The 25,736-nt window shown below is 41.5% G+C and overlaps 1 protein-coding gene across 24 annotated transcripts in view; it reads left to right on the forward strand.

Moving 5' to 3' along the window:
* EPB41L2 (erythrocyte membrane protein band 4.1 like 2) overlaps positions 1-23,653 on the forward strand; it is a 224,698-nt gene extending 201,045 nt beyond the window's left edge. For all 24 annotated transcript variants that reach the window (XM_069726031.1, XM_069726020.1, XM_069726029.1 and 21 more), the window contains 2 exons: positions 1-114; positions 22,422-23,653. In XM_069726031.1, coding sequence (XP_069582132.1) covers positions 1-111 — 111 coding nt within the window. In that variant the 3' untranslated portion in view covers positions 112-114; positions 22,422-23,653. The remainder of the gene's footprint in view (positions 115-22,421) is intronic.
* The last annotated feature ends 2,083 nt before the right edge of the window (positions 23,654-25,736 follow it).

Here is a 25,736-nt window from a genome sequence, read left to right on the forward strand (position 1 = left end):
GCATTAGCACAAGCAATAAAGGAAGCCAAAGAGCAACACCCTGACATGTCTATAACTCGTGTGGTGGTGCACAAGGAGACTGAGGTTACTGAAGAAGGTGAAGAAGAGTAGATGGTGAGGAAAAAAGTTTCTTTTAACTACTGAGCTACACAAATATCAAAACCCCATAAAAAACTATTCTGACTCCTCTCACACCACATCTTCAGATATCTCCTTGGATGTGTGTCAGCTACAGACATCATGCCCTTGTGAATGCTGGTATACTCCATTTTAACCCCTTTATTACCTTTGTATCCATACGTCCAGGTTGGCTGGTACTTACCGACCTTGGATGTATGGATATGTCATGGGGATTTTGTGCACACATAGGCTGTGGGACAAATTTTGCTACCATTTTTGTCCATATCCCTTTGTGAAAATGTAAATATTGTGACAATTTCATCAACGTCTGCATTCCAAAACGTCACTCCATCCTGTCTGAGGCCTGCCGAGAACCCAAACAGTAGTTTTCCCCCACATATGGGGTATCGGCGTACTCAGGAGAAATTGCACAACAAATTGTATGGTGTAAGGTGTAAATTCTCCTGTTACCCTTGTGAAAATTCTAAATTTGAGGCTAAAAAACAATTTTGTGAAAAAAATATAATTTTTTTTTTCTCCGCTCAATGTTATAAACTTGTGAAGTACCGTGAGGTGGGGGGGGGAGGTTAAAGGTGCTCATCACACATCTAGATAAGTTCCCTGAGGGATCTAGTTTCCAAAATCGTGTCATTTGTGGGTGGTTTCCACTGTTTAGGCACATCAGGGGCTCTCCAAATACAGATGATGTCTGCTAATTATTCCAGCATATTTTACAATTAAAAAGTCAAATGGCACACCTTCCCTTCTGAGCTCTGCCATGCACCCAAACAGTAGTTTCCCTCCACATATGGGGTATACGCATGCTCAGGAGTCATTGCACAACAAATTTTGTTGTCCATTTTTTCCTGTTACCCTTGCGAAAAAAAAAAAAAAATTGGGTCTAAAGTAACATTTTTGTTAAAAAGTTAATGTTCATTTTTTTCCTTCCACATTCCAAAAATTCCTGAGAAGCAACGGAAGGGTTAATAAACTTTTTGAATGTGGTTTTGAGTACCTTGAGGGGGATGCAGGTTTTAGAATGGTGTCACTTTTTGGGTATTTTCTGTCAAGGGGCCTCTCAAAGTGACTTGAAATGTAATGTGGTTCTTAAAAAAAAAAAAAAAAAAAAAAATGGTTTTGTAAATTTTGTTGGAAAAATGGGAAATCGCTGGTCAACTCTTTAACCCTTATATCTTCCCAAATTTTTTTCTTATGTTTCAAAAATTGTGCTGATGTAAAGTAGACATGTGGGAAATATTTATTTACTATTTTGTGTGACACAAGTCTGATTTCAGGGCATAAAAATTTCAAAAGTTTTACAATATTTCCGTGTTTTTTACAAATAAACGCAAGCCATATTGAATAAAATTTTCTACTATCATGAAGTACAATGTCACCAAAAATCAAGCCTAAGAATTTAGGCTGGCAAGCCAGGTGCCATTTTTTTGTAGCTCACAGCTGTGCTGCGACCTATAGTTTTTCCCAATCAGAGCTGACAGTGTTCACCATGAGCAATGACAGGAGATGAGGGGAGGAAAGTGTTCAGGTTGGTGATTGGTAGCCTGTCATTTTACTACTCTTGGGCTACTGCGCTGTTTTCACCGTTGGAGGCATCTTGACTGCAGCATGTATCTGCTGCCAATCATGTGTAAGGGTATGTTCACACGATCAGTGGATGCTGCTTTATTGTGCAGAGTGCCACCCGTAGCAGCCAGATGTTACAGCATGGTGGATGGGATTTCAAGAAATCCCATGTCCATTATGCGTCCACAGACGCCCGCGAATCACCCGCAGAGACTGACATGTGGCTTGTCTCTCCAGACCGCTGCATGTCAGTTTCTGTCGTCTCCGCAAGAGAAATTTTACCAATCGAATGTATTGGAATCTGTGACTCCGCACGGTTCAGTGACCATATGCGGACTTACCTGCGTTCAATAGATGGCAGCACTTTGGACGCAGCAAACAATACAGCCTGCAGAGCTACCAGTCTAATCCCATCATGTGTGATACAGCCTGCAGTGCTGCGTATCTAATGAACATCATGTGTGATTCAGCCCACTGTGTTGCTTGTCTAATCCCAGTATGGGATACACTCCGTGTATCCAATCCCTTTGTGTGATGTAGTCTGCGTATCCAATCCCTGCGCATGATAAAATTTGCGTATCCAGTTCCGGCGCATGACGCAGTCTGCGTATCCAGTCCCGGCGCATGACGCAGTCTGCGTATCCAGTCCCGGCGCATGACGCAGTCTGCGTATCCAGTCCCGGCGCATGACGCAGTCTGCGTATCCAGTCCCGGCGCATGACGCAGTCTGCGTATCCAGTCTCAACATGTTATACAGCAAGCAGTACCAACTAATAGAGTTGATGCTGCCATCCTCAGTGACAACCTACTTATCACTTTGCAGTCCCCAACAAGATGGCTCCTCACTGTGATCCTAAACTTCATCCTCTCTTATCCTTTCACAAACACCCAGAAGGGGAGGAGAGGAGAATCGCACACGTGACCAAGCCCCGCCCACATTTACTGCAGTCGTAATGTGAGCTAGATAAGATACAAGATTTTCATGGAAAATTCTGCAGCTGTTCCCACTAGTGTTTAAATGTGGAAAACTGCTAACCTTTGTTAGTTTATTTTTCATATTGTACACCATTAAAAAATGTAAAATGTTGATATACTAATTTTTTTTAAATTAAAACATTAATACTTTACATTTTCCACTTGTTGAATAACATAATTCTACAATTGATAAATTGAGTATCCATCTGCATAATGATATTAAGCCATGCTATAAATCTATATAATTATTTCTGACGGTGAATGGCAACAAAAAATATGAAAACCATGGCTGAATTTTTGTTTTTCCTTTCTCCTACCAAAAAATGGAATAAAGTGATGAGGAAATCTATGTACTCAAATATGGCGACAAAGAAAACTAGAGCCTGTGCCAGAAAAAATGATTTCATACATATGGTGACATAAAAAAATGTAGTTTTAATTGTGCAGAGTTGGTGGTGGAACTAGCGTCTGATGGGCCCTGGTACAAGATTTGGACCGCCACCCCCCCATCCTGAATTTTACCTTTGTATCATACAGGTCCATAGAGCAAGTCAAACAATTTCTAGAATTTCACCAAATTCGAAATCCTCATCCATCACATGCAGTTACTATCTTGCCATGAAAGGCCATTCCAATATTGTCCAGGAGTGACCATTTCATCCATTTTTGCCATTGTCTTAGAATTTTAGTAATCTACAATGTGTATACAGTGAAGCTAGACATGATCATAAAATGCAACAGACAGCGGCTTTCAGAGATGAGTTGTAGATTCCTGTTTTCACCAGTAGGTGGCAGCAAATGACATGAGATTTGTAATTGTCCTGTCCGTTGGCGGACACTGTATAGAGCGTGTAGTAGATTCATATATACGCTGTCTTCATACTAGTTCACCTTTTCATTCCAGGTACGGTAATTACTCAGTAATTAAGAGATTTTAGATTATTTGAAGGTTTAGTATTTTTATGAAAAATAAATGATCTGGTACCCTTCATACCATGCGTACTTACAAATTTGTATATGTGATAGCAAATGAACAATATGATAATGACTTGGCGTCTAATAATATTGCGTACAGGCCTCGTTTGTCCAGCTGTAAATATCCATTATGTTTGGTGAAGAAATCCGTGTCGTCCTTTGGACATTAGACTTCCTTCATGGAAGTGATATCTTCTGAATCAAAGATCCTCACTGATCATTGCTGCAAGGTCATCTAGTATTAGTCACCGTAGAATCCAACCAGTGAGTGCCAACTGACCACTGTTAGATTCATGGGGTTGGAGATGAAGGGTTAATGCCATAGTTTTGTCCATTAAAACTGCTGTCCACTACTCTTCTTAATAATTAAAAAAATAAATAAAAGATCCTCTCCCCTCCCCCCCAGATTGTCTTTATATTCAGCGCTGCATTCTCTTGGGGTCACATGTGTACTGCAGCCAATCAGCAGAAGTCAGGGGGCTTATTTATTTTAACTGAAGGAGTGTAAAAACAAAATTTTGGAGCAGGGAAGGGGTTATTATCACTATTTCTCAAGATCTATAACATTTTAACTTTTCCATCAATAGAGCTATGTGAGGGTTTGTTCTTATCTTGGCAAACTGACATTTCTTTCACCCCATGTTGGGGTGTATACATTTTGATATCTTTTTATTGTATTTTTTTTAATAAGGAATGTGTGTTTAGTGATGAGGGAACGTGCACTGATAAGGTGTTATATGAGCATGCTCGTGTGCTAAGATTATCTTCGCGTTCTCGGATAATATGTCCGAATCCCCACAGTTACATGTCTCGTGGCTGTTTGACAGCTGCAGCACATACAGGAACTGCCTGTTTGTTAGACAGTCCTTGCATGTGTTTCCGCTTTGCAGCTGTCAAACAGCCGCAGGGCATGCAGGCGCGCGGACGCAAAAATATTCTTCAAAGACACTCGGTTAGCACCTGAGCATGCTCTGATAACACCTTATCCAAGCACTTTTGCTCATCACTAGTCTTTACCAAAAATACGCAGTTCTGTCCTTTTGATCTTGTTTCTCGTTATGACGTTCATTGATCACATTAACCCCTTAAGCCCCAAGGGTGGTTTGCACGTTAATGACCAGGCCAATTTTTACAATTCTGACCACTGTCCTTTTATGAGGTTATAACTCTGGAACGCTTCAACGGAACCTGATGATTCAGACATTGTTTTCTCGTGACATATTGTACTTCATGATGGTAGTGAAATTTCTTCGATAAGACTTGCTTTTATTTGTGAAAAAAATTTGGCGAAAATTTCACAATTTTCCAAATTTGAATTTGTATGCCCTTAAATCACAGAGATATGTCACACAAAATACTTAAGTAACATTTCCCACATGTCTGCTTTACATCAGCACAAGTTTGGAACCAACATTTTTTTTTGTTAGGGAGTTATAAGGGTTAAAAGTTGACCAGCAATTTCTCATTTTTACAACACCATTTTTGTTTAGGGACCACATCTCATTTGAAGTCATTTTGAGGGGTCTATATGATAGAAAATACCCAAGTGTGACACCATTCTAAAAACTGCACCCCTCAAGGTGCTCAAAACCACATTCAAGAAGTTTATTAACCCTTCAGGTGTTTCACAGGAATGTTTGGAATGTTTAAATAAAAATGAACATTTAACTTTTTTTCACACAAGATTTACTTCAGCTCCAATTTGATTTATTTTACCAAGGGTAACAGGAGAAAATGGATCCCGAAAGTTGTTGTACAATTTGTCCTGAGTACGCCGATACCCCATATGTGGGGGTAAACCACTGTTTGGGTGCATGGCAGAGCTTGGAAGGGAAGGAGCGCCGTTTTGACTTTTCAATGCAAAATTGACTGGAATTGAGATGGGACGCCATTTTGCATTTGGAGAGCCCCTGATGTGCCTAAACATTGAAACCCCGCCATAAGTGACACAATTTTGGAAAGTAGACCACCTAGGGAACTTATCTAGATGTGTTGTGAAAGCTTTGAACCCCCAAGTGGTTCACTACAGTTTATAACACAGAGCTGTGAAAATAAAACAAATAAAAAATTTTCCACAAAAAATATTTTTTAGCCCCCGGTTTTGTATTTTCCCATGGGTAACAGGAGAAATTGGACCCCAAAAGTTGTTGTCCAATTTGTCCTGAGTACGCTGATACCCCATATGTGGTGGGAACCACCGTTTGGGCGCATGGGAGGGCTCGGAAGGCAAGGAGCGCCATTTGGAATGCAGACTTAGATGGATTGGTCTGCAGGCGTCACATTGCGTTTGCAGAGCCCCTAATGTACCTAAACAGTAGAAACCCCCACATGTGACCCCATATTGGAAACTAGACCCCCAAGGATCTTATCTAGATGTGTTGTGAGAACTTCGAACTCCCAAGTGTTTGACTACAGTTTATAATGCCGAGCCGTGAAAATAAAAAATAATTTTTTCCAACAAAAATGTTTTTTTGGCCCCCCAAATTTTTATTTTCCCACGGTAACATGAGAAATTGGACACCAAAAGTTGTTGTCCAATTTGTCCTGAGTACGATGATACCCCATATGTTGGGGTAAACTCCTGTTTGGGCACACGGGAGAGCTCGGAAGGGAAGGAGCACTGTTTTACTTTTTCAACGCAGAATTGGCTGGAATGGAGATCGGACACCATGTCACATTTGGAGAGCCCCTGATGTGCCTAAACAGTGGAAACCCCCAATTCTAACTGTTTATACCGTTCCACGTTTGGTAAAATTGATAAAGCAGTTTTATTCTTCGGGTCAGTACGATTACAGAGATACCTTTTATGCTTTGGCGCTTTTATATGATATAAACTATTTTATAGAAAAAAATAATTATTTTTGCACCGCTTTATTCTGTGAACTTTAACTTAAATTTTTCGCTGATGATGCTGTATGGCAACTCGTTTTTTTGCGGGACAAGATGCCGTTTTCAGCGGTACCCTGTTTATTTATATCTGTCTTTTTGACCGCGTGTTAATCCACTTTTTGTTTGGCGGTATGATAATAAAGCGTTGTTTTTTGCCTCTTTTTTTACCACATTCACTGAAGGGGTTAACTAGCTGGACCGTTTTATAGGTGGGGTCGTTGCAGACACGGGGATACTAAATATGTGTACTTTTATTGTTTTGTTTTTTTATTATTTAGATAAAGAAATGTATTTATGGGAACAATATTTTTTTTTTCTTTATTTACATATATTTCTTTTTTACGCATGTGAATATTTTATTCTTTTTTTACTTTACAACATTGCTCCGGGGGGGGGCATCATGTTATAGTGTAAGATCGCTGATCTGACACTTTGCTGTGCACTGTGTCAGATCAACAATCTGACATGCAGGGCTGCAGGCTTACCAGCGCTTGCTCTGAGCAGGTGCTGGTAAGCCACGTCCCTGCAGGACCCGGATGTAGCCCCATGGCCATTTTGGACCTGGGGCCTGCTGCAGGGAGGGAGGTAAGGAGACCCTCGCAGCAACGCGATCACATCGCGTTGCTCCGAGGGTCTCAGGGAAGCCTTTTTTTAACGGGACTTGAGCTTGCTATTGTTCTGTTGCACAGTATAGCACAGTATTGCAGTATATAGTGTACATTGTGGTCTCCTTTAAAGCTCAGCACATGGCCCTGCAGTCAGGTCACAGGGGGAAGTGGCAGACGGCATGCTTACCGACTAACTTCATTTAAAAGGGGTTCTCTGGGAATAGAAAAAAAAAATTATAACTAAAGGAAATGTCATTATAAATAAATTCCTAATTCATTAGCAAATCCCAATAATTTTGTCTAGTGTGCTAATCACAGGATTAAAATGGCCGTCCCCTTGTTACACTGAGAGAAAGCAGTCCAATAGTGTTAGGACAGGAGCCTGTGAGCATGTGCAGTAGGAAGCTCCGCCGCTGTGACCTGGAGATACTTGTTATTCAGTAAGGCAGGGCACACTCAGCTTTATCTCAGCACCTCTGGGATCTCCCTAGTTAGTGGAGCATAATCTCCCTACACATAAAGGAGAGCAGAGCTCCCTGCTCCCCGGCTCCGAACATTCTAGTGTAGCTTTCTGTAACTAGGCGACAGCCATTTTAATTCTAAAGGGACAAAATGATTGTGATTTGTTAATTAAATGCATTCAAGAATTGATTTATACGGACCTTTCCTTTAGTTATTTTATTTAATTTATTCCTGGAGAACCCTTGAAAATGAGATTGACAGCGGCGTCTAAACTGCCAGTGCTCAGCTGTTAGTGACCAATCCCGATCAGCTGTATGCGGGTGGCGCTCAGCTCCTGAGCGCTCTCCACACTCAATACATCTGTGCCAAGAGGTGGGTTAATGCCGCCCACAGCAAGAAGTGCGGTCATGACTGTAAACTGAAAGCTGTTGGCTCCGGTGGGACAATGCCATTAAAGGGAACCTGACATCTGATCCATGCTTCCTGATCCACAGGTAGGATGTATCAGCCAGGTATATTTAACTCTGAGAAAAACATACTTCAGAAGCCGCCGACTTCTCATCGCCCATTTACCTTGAGTGACAGGTCTCCCCGCATGTGTGCAGGGAGAAGCCATCGGGCACACACCTGTCTGACAAGTCTCCTGTGCAGCTTGCTCATAGGCAGCTTTTAAAGTATGTTTTTCTGAAACGCCGCATCATTTCAAAGTCAAACATACCTGGATGTGTCTGATACGTGCTGCCTGTACTGCTCGTTTCTCGAATCTGCCGAGTGTTTCGCAATGCATCCTGGGAACGCAAGATGGCGGCAACCGCGCACATCACCAGAGGTCCGCTGGATCTACACTGGATCCCGCTGGGTGAGTATATAAGTATTTTTTATTTTAATTATTTTTTTTTTAACAGGGATATGGTGCCCACACTGCTAAATACTACGTGGGCTGTGTTAGATTCCGCATGGCTGCTATATACTACCTGGCCAGTGTTAGATACTATGTGGGCTGTGTTCTATACTGCGTGGGCTGTGCTATATACTACGTGGCCAGTGTTATATACTGCGTGGGCTGCGTTATATACTACATGGCTGCTATATAGTACGTGGACAGTGTTGTATACTACGTGGCTGTGTTCTATACTGCGTGCTATATACTACGTGGCCACTGTTCGATACTATATGGGCTGTGCTATATACTGCGTGGGCTGTGTTATATATTACGTGGTCAGTGTTACATAATATGTGGGCTGTGTTATATACTGCGTGGGCTGTGTTATTTACTGCGTGGCCTATATTAATGCATTGGGTATTCTACAATATGTATCTATGTATCTATATAGCAACCACATGGTATATACCACAGGCCACGTAGTACTCCTATATACTACGTGGCCTGTGCTATATACTATGTGGCTGCTATATACATACATACATACATATTCTAGAATACCAGATGCGTTAGAATCGGGCCACCATCTAGTATATATATATATATAAACATGTATAGAAACATGACTTATAAAATGTATAAAAAAATGATGATAATGAACTTATTTGTAAGAAACATGTCAATCTAATTGAATTCTCATTTTTAATCTAAGATGTATCACAATAATTGACCTTCTATTCTTTTAAAAAAAAAAAAAAGGAAAAGAAAGAAAAATAGAATTTTTTTTGTCTTGTTCTTATATATATTTAAAAGAACAATGTTAGGATGAATTACTCCTTCTCTTCCTGTTTTTTTTTCTCCCCTCCTTCTCTAACACTGGCAAAGTGCTATATAAGAAGGATCAAATTAATTTTCTCCATACGCCTGAAGAATACAATTTTACCTACAAGCAACCTCAAATTTCTGCACCTTAATTTATCTCTGTGGCAAAGGTAGCACCATTCTATGGTTTTCCTGTCTGGCATCTACTTTGAGGGATACTCCTGTTTCTGGGTCCAATCCCTCGTCACCAGATCTGCAGCAGTCTCTTGCAAATACATCCATACTTCCAGGGGGAGTTGTGCCTCTGTTTGCACAACCGCTTCAGGTGTACAATTTCCTATAGAAACTCACCTTCTCAATTGATTATATCTTACTACGCTTAGATAACACCACATTTTTCTCCTTTAGGAACTTAAACAATGTTGCAATTTCAAAAAAGAAACCGAATAAATAGCATATACAGCAATAAATTCACCCCTAATTGATACTTGGTTGCACACCCTGTTAGCATTGATGACAGCCTCTAATCTTCTTGCTCTTCTCAGCTGGTATTTTCTCCCACTCTTCATTTGCAATTTGCTCTTGAATGTTTGCAGGGTTCTTTTTCCCAATGGCAGATTTCAGCTCACTCCAAAGATTTTCAATGGGATTGAGATCAGGACTCGTTGCTGGCTATTTTAAAACAGTCCATTTTTTTTTCTTTTTCAACTATTGATGTGTGCTTTTGGATGTGTGCTTTGGGTCAGTGTCTTGCTGGAGGACCCAGATTCTTCAACTCAGACCAAGTTTTCTTACTCTGGATATGACATTTTGCTCTAAAATCACTTGATCATTTTCTGATTTCATGATTCCTGTGATACGGTCAAGGCCTCCTGTACCAGACGCAGCAAAGCAACCTCCACCATGCTTAACTGTTGGTAGGGTGTTCTTTTCCTTATAAGCTTTATTGCACCATCTGTAAACAAACTGTTGCTTTGCATTGTTAAAAAGCTCTATATTTGTTTCAATGTGTCCACAGAACACTTTCCCAGAGGTATTGTGGTTTGTCAAGGCACTCTTTTGCAAAGATCAGTCGTTCCTTTTTATGCCTTTTTTTTTCCTTCAGCAATGGTTTCTTCCTAGGCTTGCTTTAGTTTGCTGCCTATAGTACTTATTGATACCATGACCCCAGACTATTCCAGGTTGGTCTTGAAATCTTGGATGTTTGACATGGTGTTTTTTCCACCATTCGCACCAACCTTTTGAAGACATTTTTTTGTGAATTTTCCTTTTTCACCCACATCAAGGGAGGTTCTTAATGGTTCCATGCTTGGCAAACTTCTTAATAACATTGCACACTGTTGAAACTGGGATATCAAGGTCTTTGTAGATGGCCTCATACCCTTTGGAAGTCTTGTGTTTGCTAATGGCAGTTCTGATATCCTCAAACAGCTCCTTTGTCTTTACCATTGTGAAAAGGAACAGGGCCTACCATGTGGCTTTTTAAAACACTGAAGTCATCATTCATTGGCTAATTCATGTCACATGGGCATTGGCAATTAATCACAGGTGATTCTCATTGGTGAGTCAAAATGTTACCATACTAATTTAATGTAAAGGCTGCCAATACCAGTGTCACAGCAAGCTTTAGGCTTTTCTATTTTTCTTTTCCATTGTTTGTTTTACATTATTGTTTATCATTTTCTCTTTTTTATTTAACACCAGTGCTCTGTACAAAAGAAACTGTTTCACTTGATTCATTTCTTTCAGGAGATATTCCACATTATGTATTTAACCCCTTAATCCCATATGACGTACTATCCCGTCGAGGTGGGGTGGGCCTTAATTCCCACCGATGGGATAGTACGTCATAGCGATCGGCCGCGCTCACGGGGGGAGCGCGGCCGATCGCGGCCAGGTGTCAGCTGCCTATCGCAGCTGACATCCGGCACTATGTGCCAGGAGCGATCACGGACCACCCCCGGCACACCGCGATCAAACATGATCGTGGTGTGCCAGCGGCACAGGGAAGCATCGCACAGGGAGGGGGCTCCCTGCGTGCTTCCCTGAGACGATCGGTACATGGTGATGTGCTCACCTTGTACCGAGCGTCTTCTCCCTGCAGGCCCCGGATCCAAAATGGCCGCGGGGCTGCATCCGGGTCCTGCAGGGAGTACTTCCGGGTCAGGAGCAGGCTGCAGCTCTGTAAGACTGCAGCGATGAATGAGATCGCCGATCTTACAGAGTGCTGTGCAAACTGTAAGATCGGCGATCTGTGATGTCACCCCCTGGGACAACGTAAAAAAGTAAAAAAAAAAATTTCCACATGTGCTAAAAAAAAAAATACTAAATAAATAAATTAAAAAAAATATATATTATTCCCATAAATACATTTCTTTATCTAAAAAAAAAAAAAAAAACAATAAAAGTACACATATTTAGTATCGCCGCGTCCGTAACGACCCAACCTATAAAACTGTCCCACTAGTTAACCCCTTCAGTGAACACCGTAAGAAAAAAAAAAAGAGCCAAAAAACAACGCTTTATTATCATACCGCCGAACAAAAAGTGGAATAACACGCGATCAAAAAGACGGATGTAAATAACCATGGTACCGCTGAAAATGTAATCTTGTCCCGCAAAAAACGAGCCGCCACAAAGCATAACAAGCAAAAAAATATAAAAAGTTATAGTCCTGAGAATAAAGCGATGCCAAAATGATTATTTTTTCTATAAAATAGCTTTTATCGTATAAAAGCGCCAAAACATAAAAAAAAGATATAAATGAGGTGTCGCTGTAATTGTACTGACCCGACGAATAAAACTGCTTTATCAATTTTACCAAACGCCTCCCCCAAAAGAAATTCATGAATAGCTGGTTTTTGGTCATTCTGCCTCACAAAAATCAGAATAAAAAGTGATCAAAAACTGTCACGTGTCCAAAAATATTACCAATACAAACGTCAACTCGTGTCGCAAAAAACAAGACCTCAGATGACTCTGTGGACCAAAATATGAAAAAATTATAGGTCTCAAAATGTGGAGACGCAAAAACTTTTTTGCTATAAAAAAAAAAAGCGTCTTTTAGTGTGTGACAGCTGCCAATCATAAAAATCCGATATAAAAAACGCTATAAAAGTAAATCAAACCCCCCTTCATCACGCCCTTAGTTAGGGAAAAATAATAAAATTAAAAAAATGTATTTATTTCCATTTTCCCATCAGGGCTGGGGTTGGGGCTGGGGTTGGGACTGGGGTTGGGACTGGGGTTAGGGTTGGGGTTAGGGTTGGAGCTAAAGTTAGGGTTAGGGTTGGGGCTAAAATTAGGGTTAGGGTTGGGGCTAAGGTTAGGGTTGGGGCTAAAGTTAGGGTTTGGATTATATTTAAGGTTCGGATTAGGGTTGGGATTAGAATTAGGGGTGTGTCAGGGTTAGGGGTGTGGTTAGGGTTACCATTGGGATTAGGGTTAGGGGTGTTGTTGGATTAGGGTTTCAGGTAGAATTGGGGAGTTTCCACTGTTTAGACACATCAGGGGCTCTCCAAACGCGACATGGCGTCCGATCTCAATTCCAGCCAATTCTGCGTTGAAAAAGTAAAACAGTGCTCCTTCCCTATCGAGCTCTGCCATGCGCCCAAACAGGGGTTTACCCCAACATATGGGGTATCAGCGTACTCAGCACAAATTGGACAACAACTTTTGGGGTCCAAGTTCTCTTGTTATCCTTGGGAAAATAAAAATGTGGGGGGTTAAAAATCATTTTTGTGGGAAAAATAAGATTTTTATTTTCGCGGCTCTGCGTTGTAAACTGCAGTGAAACACTTGGGGGTTCAAAGTTCTCACAACACATCTAGATAAGTTCCTTGGGAGGTCTAGTTTCCAATATGGGGTCACTTGTGGGGGGTTTGTACTGTTTGGGTACATCAGGGGCTCTGCAAATGCAACGTGACGCCTGCAGACCAATCCATCTAAGTCTGTATTCCAAATGGCGCTCCTTCCCTTCCGAGCTCTGCCATGCGCCCAAACAGTGGTTTCCCCCCACATATGGGGTATCGGCGTACTCAGGACAAATTGGACAACAACTTTTGTGGTCCAATTTCTCCTGTTACCCTTGGGAAAATAAAAAATTGGGGGCAAAAAGATCATTTTTGTGAAAAAAAAAATAAAAATGATTTTTTATTTTTACGGCTCTGCATTATAAACTTCTATGAAGCACTTGGTGGGTCAAAGTGCTCACCACACATCTAGAGAAGTTCCTTAAGGGGTCTACTTTCCAAAATGGTGTCACTTGTGGGGGGTTTCAATGTTTAGGCACATCAGGGGCTCTCCAAATGCAACATGGCGTCCCATCTCAATTCCAATCAATTTTGCATTGAAAAGTCAAATGGCGCTCCTTTCCTTCCGAGCTCTGCCATGCGCCCAAACAGTGGTTTATTCCCACATATGGGGTATCAACGTACTCAGGACTAATTGTACAACAACTTTTGGGGTCCATTTTCTCCTGTTACCCTTGGTAAAATAAAACAAATTGGAGCTGAAATAAATTTTGTGTGAAAAAAAGTTAAATGTTCATTTTTATTTAAACATTCCAAAAATTCCTGTAAAACACCTGAAGGGTTAATAAACTTTTTGAATGTGGTTTTGAGCACCTTGAGGGGTGCAGTTTTTAGAATGGTGTCACACTTGGTTATTTTCTATGATATAGACCCCTCAAAATGACTTCAAATGAGATGTGGTCCCTAAAAATAAAATGGTGTTGTAAAAATGAGAAATTGCTGGTCAACTTTTAACCCTTATAACTCCCTAACAAAAAAAATTTTGGTTCCAAAATTGTGCTGATGTAAAGTAGACATGTGGGAAATGTTACTTATTAAGTATGTTGCATGACATATCTCTGTGGTTTAAGGGTATAAAAATTCAAAGTTGGAAAATTGCGATATTTTCAAAATTTTTGCTAAATTTCCATTTTTTTCTCAAGTAAACGCAAGTTATATCGAATAAATTTTACCACTAACATGAAGTACAATACGTCACGAGAAAACAATGTCAGAATCGCCAAGATCCGTTGAAGCGTTCCAGAGTTATAACCTCATAAAGGGACAGTGGTCAGAATTGTAAAAATTGGCCCGGTCATTAACGTGCAAACCACCCTCGGGGCTTAAGGGGTTAAACTTCACGGGTGCCAATAACTATGAGCAGAACTGTATATCCCAATCATGTCATTATGACTTAAAATAATAGAACCCATTGGGTCTTACAGACTGTGTGTGTATGTGTTAAAATACCACATCATAGAAGATATCACTGAAAGAAATTTACCAGTTGAAAAATCTTATTCCTTATATAGTGGATAATGCTTTGAGAACAATAAAACATAAAAACGTAAATCAAAATGAATATCCCATGGAGGTCTGGATTTGGAATGATCCTCAAAACAGAGACATTAGCTCTCTTCCCAGACCTGGATTTTAAAGCATTAATCAACTCCTGGACAGTCAGTAGTGCAATGTGACGTTGGTGGATGGAGCAAAACATGATGTCCCAGATGTGCTTGATTGGATTCTGGTCTGGGGAATAGGAAGACCAGTTCATAGCATCAATGTTTTTATCAACTGCTGACACACTACAGCTACATGGTATATCTCGATTTTTCCAAAGCGTTTGATACCGTGCCGCACAAGAGGTTGGTACACAAAATGAGAATGCTTGGTCTGGGGGAAAATGTGTGTAAATGGGTTAGTAACTGGCTTAGTGATAGAAAGCAGAGGGTGGTTATAAATGGTATAGTCTCTAACTGGGTCGCTGTGACCAGTGGGGTACCGCAGGGGTCGGTATTGGGACCTGTTCTCTTCAACATATTCATTAATGATCTGGTAGAAGGTTTACACAGTAAAATATCGATATTTGCAGATGATACAAAACTATGTAAAGCAGTTAATACAAGAGAAGATAGTATTCTGCTACAGATGGATCTGGATAGGTTGGAAACTTGGGCTGAAAGGTGGCAGATGAGGTTTAACAATGATAAATGTAAGGTTATACACATGGGAAGAAGGAATCAATATCACCATTACACACTGAATGGGAAACCACTGGGTAAATCTGACAGGGAGAAGGACTTGGGGATCCTAGTTAATGATAAACTTACCTGGAGCAGCCAGTGCCAGGCAGCAGCTGCCAAGGCAAACAGGATCATGGAGTGCATTAAAAGAGGTCTGGATACACATGATGAGAGCATTATACTGCCTCTGTACAAATCCCTAGTTAGACCGCACATGGAGTACTGTGTCCAGTTTTGGGCACCGGTGCTCAGGAAGGATATAATGGAACTAGAGAGAGTACAAAGGAGGGCAACAAAATTAATAAAGGGGATGGGAGAACTACAATACCCAGATAGATTAGCGAAATTAGGATTATTTAGTCTAGAAAAAAGACGACTGAGGGGCGATCTAATAACCATGTATAAGTATATAAGGGGACAATACAAATATCTCGCTGAGGATCTGTTTATACCAAGGAAGGTGACGGGCACAAGGGGGCATTCTTTGCGTCTGGAGGAGAGAAGGTTTTTCCACCAACATAGAAGAGGATTCTTTACTGTTAGGGCAGTGAGAATCTGGAATTGCTTGCCTGAGGAGGTGGTGATGGCGAACTCAGTCGAGGGGTTCAAGAGAGGCCTGGATGTCTTCCTGGAGCAGAACAATATTGTATCATACAATTATTAGGTTCTGTAGAAGGACGTAGATCTGGGGATTTATTATGGTGGAATATAGGCTGAACTGGATGGACAAATGTCTTTTTTCGGCCTTACTAACTATGTTACTATGTTACTATGTATGTTACATGAGGCCTAGCCTTGTCATGCATCAGAAGCAACACATGGCTCAGGAGGATCTCATTCCGGTACCTAATGGCAATCTGGATACCTCTAGCTAGCACATGAAGGGCTGTGCGGCCATCCAAAGAAATGCCTCTTGCCACAGTTGCTGACCAACTGCCAAATTGGTAATGCTGGAGGATGTTGCAGGCAGCAAAACCTTATCCACGGCGTCTCCAGAGTCAATCACGTCTGTCACATGTGCTCAGTGTGACCGTGCTCTCATCTGTGAGGAGCGCAGGGTGCCAATGTTGAATCTGCCAATCTTTTGTGTTCTCTGGCAAATGCCAATCGCCCTGCACAGTGTTGGGCTGTAAGCACAACACCCACTTGTAGATGTCAGACCTTCTTACAACCCTCATGGAGTCTGTTTCTGACAGTAATGGCAGACACATGGATGTTAGTGGCCTGCTGGAGGTCGTTTTGCAGGGCTCTGGTACTTCTCCTGTTCCTCCTTTCACAAAGGAGGAGGTAGCCATCCTGCTGCTGGGTTGCTGCCCTCCAACAGCCCCCTCCCTGTCTCCTGGAGTACTGAACTGGCTCCTGGTATCTGACCCATGCTCTGGACACTGTGCTGACAGACACAGCTACCCTTCTTGCCACAGTTTGCATTGATGTGTCCCAGGGAGCAAAAGAAAAAAGCAGGATGCACTCACCAATCTTCAAAGTAGCAAATTTTATTGAGTCTTCACAATTAAAACTTCATGGCCGGGGGAGAAGAAAGGGAGCTCGTGCGAGCAGGGGAGACTAGTACCGGCTTTCCTGAAGATTATGGATTTAGTTGGGGCAGTGCCGTCCATATGCTATTTTCTCTCTTTTATTCGTTTGCATTGATGTTCCATCCTGGATGAGCTGCACTGCCTGAGCAACTTAGGGTTGTCTCGCTAATTACCTGTCCTTCCTATTGTTTGTTCCATTTGCACAACAGCAGGAGATATTGATTCACAATCTGTGATGCTTCATAACTGGACAGGATGATTTCACAAAGTGTGATTGACTTTGAGTTACATTGTATTGTTTAAGTGTTCCCTTTATTTTTTTTGAGCATTGTATATGTATATATGTGTAAATATCTATTATATTTTACGTGCACATATAACAAAAAGCTATATGCTCTTGAGCTATATATGTGCCTGCTTGTCATAAATGAAAATTCAGGTTCCAAATTGTAATTTTGGATCTCTAAATTAAAAGAAAAGACATAATTCCAAATAAAATAAAAACCTATAGCCCTGATTCTAGATTGACTGAACGTTGTTCCCCCTCCTATTTTTTACCATTTGGTTTACCATTTGAACGCTAGATAAATGTTCCTAGTATGTTATTGTTAGGATATAGCCATCCGTGTCTTCCTGATAAATAGCTGTCAGTTTTCCAAAACCCTAACTCAAATTTTAGTAAAGGCCTTGTCTGTTTATGGCTCTATATTTACTGCCAGCGTAGCTGAACATCCCTGAAAGGGGATTTTTAGTTTCTGGATGTAAACAGATATTTTACTGTGCTTACACAATTTGTCTGACAGCGAGACATACTAACAATTACAGCTGCAAGTCCTTTACCCAAATTGCTGTCTAAGCCCTAATTTGGCAAAGTATTTGTTATGGTACTTCCCTGGCAGTTTGTTGTCAAAATGATGGACTTTCATTTTAATCTCTCACCCCACCACAAATGTCTGTGCTTGTGTTGTTTGTTCTTAGCAGACATGTCAGACAAAGCGGAGTACTCTGTATTCTAGCCCAAACTTCCTGTGATTACTATTTGTCATTGCAAGATACAAGCTCTCTGCTTGGAACATGGTTTGTCTTTTGTTCCACATCTGTACATGGCTAATATAGAGGCTCGATTTTCAGCTAGATATCGGTGGGTGAGCAGTGTCACCTACAGGATCATAGGCCTCAACTGAGAAAACGAGTTTGAGTGCAGACACTTCTATATAACAAATACAATATTAACATCTATTTTAATTTTATAATTTATGAAATGTCAATACATTTTAATATTGATTGTAATACAGGCGATAAGAAATAGACCAGGCCTCCTTGACCTCGTGTAGTGAATCAACTACTTCAATTTTATGTGGCAGAGAGCTCCATAGTCTCACTGCTCTTACAGTAAAGAATCTCTTTATGATTATGATTAACCTTCTTTCTTCTAGACGTAGAGGATATCTCCTTGTCGCTGTCCAAACCTGCGTGTAAAAAAGATCATTAGAAAAATCTCTGTACTGTCCTCTCTCATGTATTGTATTTGTACATTGTAATAAGAACGCCCCTAATTCTTTGTTTTTTCCAAACTGAATAATCCAAATTTTAATAACCTGTCTTGGTATTTCAGTTCACATATTCCCTTAATAACCTTGGTCGCTCTTCTCTGCACCTGATTAAGTTCAGCTACATCCTCCTTATACACCAGAGACCAGAACTGTACACAGTATTCTAAGTGTGACCGCACTAGTGACTTGTATAGAGGCAAAACTGTGTTCTTGTCATGAGCATCTATGCTTCTTTTATCCCCTTTCTGACCCTGTATAGTACGTTAGAGGTCAGATCTCCTGCTTTGATGTGGGCTCTGGCGCTGAGCCCACATCAAAGCCACGACATGTCCGCTGTTGTGAACAGCTGACATATGCGCGCAATAGCGGCGAGTGGAAGAACACAGGGGTGGAGGGCACCATCGTATAATCACAGACTGGGATCCACCTGGAGTATGTCAAAACAGAGTAATGAAAAAGAAAAAAAGAGACATACAAAACGCCAGGGATCACCAAAAATAAGTCATACATATATAATAAATTTTAAATTTTATTAAGGTCAAATTAGACACACCAAACTATTAAAAACATTTAAAAACCAAAACTGTACATATCCCCCAAGACCCAAAAATGGCTCTATACCAGGAAATGCATACATATATAGGATAGCATGTAAATACACATCACAATATATAGTATCTATAAATGTACAAAAAACTGCTGTTCCGGGCTTAAAACAGTACAGTGTGCTCTATATGCATATAGGAGCTATAACCACAAGGGATAAAGAATGGAGCTCCCAAAAAAAAAAGGAGCCCACATGTAAACTGTGCCAGTAATACACAGGTAGGGCAGTATCCTAAAGTGGATGAGTCTAGTACTTTAAATGTGTACACATCCCATATACAAAATAAGCAAAAAACACCCACCAACTACCTGTAAGAGATGTAACACTAGTACGGCATACAATGCAGGGCGACGCCTAAACCTCAGAAACGGCAGATAAGAAACACATGCATGAATAAGATATTAGAGATCAGGTAGCAACCTGCCTATATAAACCATAACTAAATCTAGCCGATAAAGGGAAGGCATAAAGGTGGTGGTATAAAGATAAAGACAAGCAGGAATAAAGCACCATATAGAACCTGCCCATAGAGTAGAACAGCGCTAATCCGATAAGAAGCCAGTCATGGGGGGCAAAGAGAAGCCCCAACGCGTGTCGCCACGGAGTGGCTTCATCAGGGGCGGAAGTCGCCATGCTAAAACAAATGATGTAGTTCAAAGTACAACTCGTCCCGCAAAAAATAAGCCCTCACATGGCCATATTGATGCAAAAATAAAAAAGTTATGGCTCTGGGAAGGAGGGGAGCGAAAAACAAACACGGAAAAACAGAAAAGCCCAAGGTCATGAAGGGGTTAATGCATCCCATTATTTTGTTTGCCTTAGCAGCAGCTGCCTAACACTGGTCACTAAAGTTAAGGTACCGTCACACTAAGCGACGCTGCAGCGATACCGACAACGATCCGGATCGCTGCAGCGTCGCTGTTTGGTCGCTGGAGAGCTGTCACACAGACAGCTCTCCAGCGACCAACGATGCCGGTAACCAGGGTAAACATCGGGTTACTAAGTGCAGGGCCGCGCTTAGTAACCCGATGTTTACCCTGGTTACCATCGTTAAAGTAAAAAAACAACCACTACATACTTACCTACCGCTGTCTGTCCTCGGCGCTGTGCTTCTCTGCTCTGGCTGTGAGCACAGCGGCCGGAAAGCAGAGCGGTGACGTCACCGCTCTGCTTTCCGGCTGCCCGGCGCTCACAGCCAGAGCAGAGAAGCAGAGCGCCGGGAACAGACAGCGGTAGGTAAGTATGTAGTGGTTGTTTTTTTTTTACTTTAACGATGGTAACCAGGGTAAACATCGGGTTACTAAGCGCGGCCCTGCGCTTAGTAACCCGATGTTTACCCTGGTTACCAGCGAAGACATCGCTGAATCGGTGTCACACACACCGATTCAGCGATGTCAGCGGGAGAGCCAGCGACCAAAGAAAGTTCTGGCCTTTCTTCCCCGACCAGCGACATCACAGCAGGGGCCTGATCGCTGCTGCCTGTCACACTGGACGATATCGCTAGCGAGGACGCTGCAACGTCACGGATCGCTAACGATATCGTCTAGTGTGACGGTACCTTTAGGTACAAGATCTTGCATTTATGTACATTAAACATCAATGGTAATTTCTCAGCCCAAGCCTCCAGCTTGCAGTAATCACTCTGTAATATTAAACTGGCCTCCTTTGTGTTGATTACTTTGCAGAGTTTAATTTCAACTACTGGAAATATTGAAATTTTAGTCTGTAGGAACTTTACAAGGACATTAGCATGTTAAAAAGAAGAGGGCCCAATACTGAACCCTGTAGCACTCCACTGTTAACTGTGACACAATCTAAGTGTATTCCATTATTAAAAACTGTTTACTATCACTGAGCCAGTTGTTAACCCAGTTACACATATTTTTTCCTAATCCCATTTCAATTATTTTATGTACTGAGATTTTATGACACTGTATTAAATGCTATATTGAAATGTAGATGCAAAAACTCCTGATTTCAATGATGTATCACATACTACACTACTTGCTTAAGTTTTGATGAAAAACGCTAAATACTGAGCTCTCTATTATCCTGCCCACATCACTTATTTGCAACTTTCTGTGGACACTGTGCATAGGCAGAAAGCAGTCAATCCGTGGTAAGGATAAAGTTGTGCGTACTTAATAATATGAAGGGACTACATGGCAACTGGTTTACTAATCTAGGGATAATCTGCTGCTGATTAAAATAGTGATTTTATAAAATTACAGCAAGCAGCCCAGTAAGTGACACATCGCTGGAATCAGGGTCTTTATATATTCAGCTCCCAGAAAACATGGTGACAGATTCCCTCTAAAAGTAGATTTGTCTTCTGTCGGACCTTTGGAATCATTACTGTGTCAGAGCGTTGTTAGGCCAAAATACATCCTGGTGGACAAGGGACGGGGCCTGCAGCTGCCGGCAAGGTTTCTTTTATTCTAAAAACTTAAATTATTCTGTGTGATATACGGACAATTATCTCCTGCCCCACTGTAGAGGAACCTGTCAACTCATGTACAGCCTGTAAAACGCTCCTATAGTATGATCTAAAATAGTAATAGAGTTCTAAAAATGTTACTGTGATTTGCAAAAACCAAAGCACTAAACACAAAGTTATAAAGTAGTGTGCCCTATCTGCATAGGCATGGTGCAGTCCTAAGCCAGGACCAGCAGCATCCAGGATGCTCATGAGCAGCATGTTCCTGGAGATGGCTTCTGCTGGTCTGTGGGACTCCATGTCTCCATTACTGCACTGGTCCTCTCCACTTTGATGACACAAAATCACTAGGTAGCACATTAGGGCAATAATTTGCACCCTATAGTGCCTTACTGCAGTACGTATACACAAATGAATGAGCTTGACGTTATATAGCCATTTATTGAAAATCCGAAAACTGACGAACGAAGTGGACATATGTTTAAGATGATATGAAATCCCATTTATTCTATCAGTATATCTCTTCTCTGCTTATGGAGAACGTCATAATCCAATAGTTCTGTATTTCGCTTGTGTCCCGAATACTTAGGTTCTGGGCTGTAAAGGGTATTTTTGAACTTACTCTGGCTGCTCTAATTGTAACCTGTGGGGGTCGAGTAAAAATCCTGTGCTAAGATCTTGGAATGAATGAAGCTGTGTTTTCTGGGATGTCTTGTCCTGAATAGACATATTAGACTATCTGACGTCTACGTTGTTCATCCCCGAGTGGTCCTCTGTCTTATGCATATATGTAATATCTCGTGGTTCTGCTACATGGGAGATTGCCGCATGTTCTTTAGGCTTTGGATCAGTCTAGTGTCATAGCCTTCTGTTGCTATACACAATATATTCTCCTATCCTGTGCGATCCTGACATTTCTTCTGTATCTTTTTAGAGTAAAGTCCAAGAAGATTCGAGTATGAAGGAATTTCAGCCACACAACTATGTCCTGCTGCTAACGTTGCAAAACATGTGACCAGGCTCAGCAAGCATGACGGGACACCTGAAGGTTCTGATGCCAACGTACAACCTCAGCTTACCACCTGACTTGCTCTTTTCACTCCTTTCTGCTTGTGTAATTTTTATAACCACTTCCTAACATTCATAGCTTTATAGTAAGAGTTTTGGTTGCACAACTACTTTCTATTTTTGTAAGTTTTGGTTGTGTGTTTGTGAACAAATAACCTTTTAAAGAAGAAACAAAACAGACCTCTAATCCGAGGATGCCGAAATCTTTGTAACTAATGTAGTTTTCCCACTTTTGTTTTTGTATTTTCTTTTTTTATTTTAACTTTTGTCTTAACGGAAGCCTCTTTGTGAGGTCATTTGCTTATTTACAGAAAGTTGAGGTTAAATGTTTAGAGAACAACCTTTTTTGTACACGTTTCTTACAGTTTCCAATCCACATTCATTGGTGTTTTTCTTTTCTTTTTTTTTCTACCAGTTCTTGTGTTTTAAAGGTTTCAATATGACAAAAAAAAGAGGGAGATATCAAACAGTCGCATGACGGCTTTTTTTTAAACCTCGTTTTCAGAACTTCTCAGTGAACATTTTATACGTATCTGAGGTTTTTATTGCTACATGGTGGGGAGTAGACCAGCAAAGGGGACTGCAGCCAGCTAGGTATCATTCATTTATTTCTATCCAGCTAGCAATGAACACTGCCTCTCCCTTTTGGAGAAAGACAACTTAGATACACACATTCCAGGACAGGTGATCCATGTGTACCACCTGTCCCATAGGAGGGGAAACATGGCAGCTGCAAGCTATATTGTGCTGTTTGTTATTGTGTTCATATTAGACCCTTGTTATTGCATTCACATGTTAAACACTTGGCTTTCGTCTGTGTACATGGTAGAGCTGTCAGAAGCATAGTCACACTGATGTATGGTTTCAATGCTTTGTAATGATTTCTACAGGTTGTGGCATGCATCTTTCTGTATTTGCCACCGACTACACCCACCTTGGTTACCACTAGCAAAATGTGTATTGTTTTTCTCTGTCTTGATTTACAGTTGACCGTGTATAGTTAAAATGCCAAATTAGATTTATAGCAGCTTCAAGTTGTATTAAGAATATTTTGCTTTCTGTAATACTGTTAAAATAAAGTTTGTTTATTCTATTGAAGACTTTGTACGTGTTTCTCTTCTTGGCAAAAGTTTCCAAAGCTGATAAACAAGAAAAATGCACTGGACCGCCATGCATATCACGGCAGAGTTTGATGCAGAAATGTCTGCTGCTTTACTGATTGAAGGTTGCAGAAATCCTGTGCTTGCTGCCAAATCAACACCATTCAGATATATGGAAGGAATGGAGTCACAGGAGCAGCCGCTCCTCATGTGAACCCAGCCTAATAAGACAGTCCCTTTCGATTAACATGCTTGTATCATCGTCCTTATCTTGCTCTTATTCAGACTAATCTGTCACATCACAACTTTTGTGACTCCTGCCAATAGGGAAATTAGTGTAAGACGGGTATCAGACAGCCATATTTCACCTATTGGAGTAGGTCTCCAATGCCTGGACTGATCTTACCTGAACTCACAGCCTGATATATGCTTATGAGGCTGTAAATTGGGTCAGGCAGTCTGGACCTGGAACGTGAAATATGGCTTTCTGAACCCCCCTAAAGGCACAATACTCGAATATCTCATACCAGGTAAACAACTTACAGCTACAAGAACGATTATTTAAAATTTAAATAAAGAACATAATTCACCAAGGTGTTTTTACCAGTTTTCACCTGTAAATTTTTGTGTAATACAAAGTTGCACAAAAATGTAGCTATCATACTTTTGTAATTTTCACAAGAGTATCGGATAGCTCTTCCAAAAGGTTCTAGCATGGTTCGCCCACAGCAGTTCGCCCCTGGATACATTTTGCCCCTGCACATTTCGTCCCCATCATTTGGTCCCCAGGATGTTCGCCCCCGCACATTTCACCCCCAGCATTTGCATTTGGCCCCCAGGATGTTTCACCCCCCGCATATTTCGCCCCCCAGCAGTTCGCCCCTGGGTTCATTTCGCCCCCGCACATTTGGTCCCCAGCATTTGGCCCCTGGATGTTTCGCGCCCGGCAGTTCACCCCCAGCAGTTCGCCCCCAGATGTTTGTACCCTTGTGGTTCATGAATTCCCATCCGTCATCAATGTTTCGCACCAGCAGTTTGCCCCCAGCAGTTCGCCCCCGAATGTTTCTCCTACAGCATTTTGTCCCTGGATGTGTTGCCATCTGATGTTTCGCACCTAGTATTTTGACCCCAGATGTTTCACCCTCAACTTTTGGGGTCAACATGCAGGGATCAAAACATCTAGGGCTGAACATACCTAGGGGTAAAATATACAGGACCCCAATTGCTGGGTATTCCTGTGGCTGACTTTTCAGCAGCTCACCCAGTGTCTCTTCTGGCTGGCCTTTAAAGGAGTATTATCACCCTAGAACAAAAAAACCTGACATACTTACCTGTCGCAGCTGCAGCTCCTTGGGTCACGGAGTGCAGTCTAGCAGTTCCCCGTGATGTCTTCTGCTTTGGCTGTCTTTTCATCTTCCCTGAATCACTGATCCATGAAGCATGATGAATGTCGCAGCAGTGAGGCTGAATGTCTCCAGGCCACTCACTGACATGACGTCACTCCTGCCCCATTCATCAGTCAATCCAGGTGGCAGGATGCCTCTCCTGTCACCAAGACACCACGATGAGATCAGGCAGAAGCAGAGGAAGCTGGGAAGAAGGAGAGGACTCGTGGTGGCCTTAGGATCCAGCATGGCCCTAGTCAGCCCACACAGCCAGGAGAAGATCAGGCAAAGATGAGCAGAAGACCTCTAGATAAGTACCATGAGGGGAAGATCGGCAGCATGCTTACCGCGACATGATTGCTGAAGCATGCTGCCTTATTTTGATTTTTCTGTTCGGCATGAGAATACCCCTTTAATGCAGGCTATGTATGGAAGCAGGGGGATTGTTGACTGACTACAGGGTTAAGCCCACCAACCATCTCTGCAGAACTGAGATATTGGCTTTGCTGAACTAAAGTGGTGTTTAACCAGCTTCTACAGAACCTCTTTATCAGGTCTTGAGAAGGGGGGTTTGAGATTGGCCCTCACAGAACACTCTGCCAGTATACAAAAGAATGGAGCAGCCGATAAAAGGGGTATTCTCACTTCAGGATCCCTTTTTCTGTTGATGCCCATGTTAGGGCTAGCAGAACAAAC

The sequence above is a fragment of the Ranitomeya imitator genome, chromosome 5, assembly GCF_032444005.1.
Source record: "Ranitomeya imitator isolate aRanImi1 chromosome 5, aRanImi1.pri, whole genome shotgun sequence".
NCBI classification, from domain to species: Eukaryota; Metazoa; Chordata; class Amphibia; order Anura; family Dendrobatidae; genus Ranitomeya; species Ranitomeya imitator.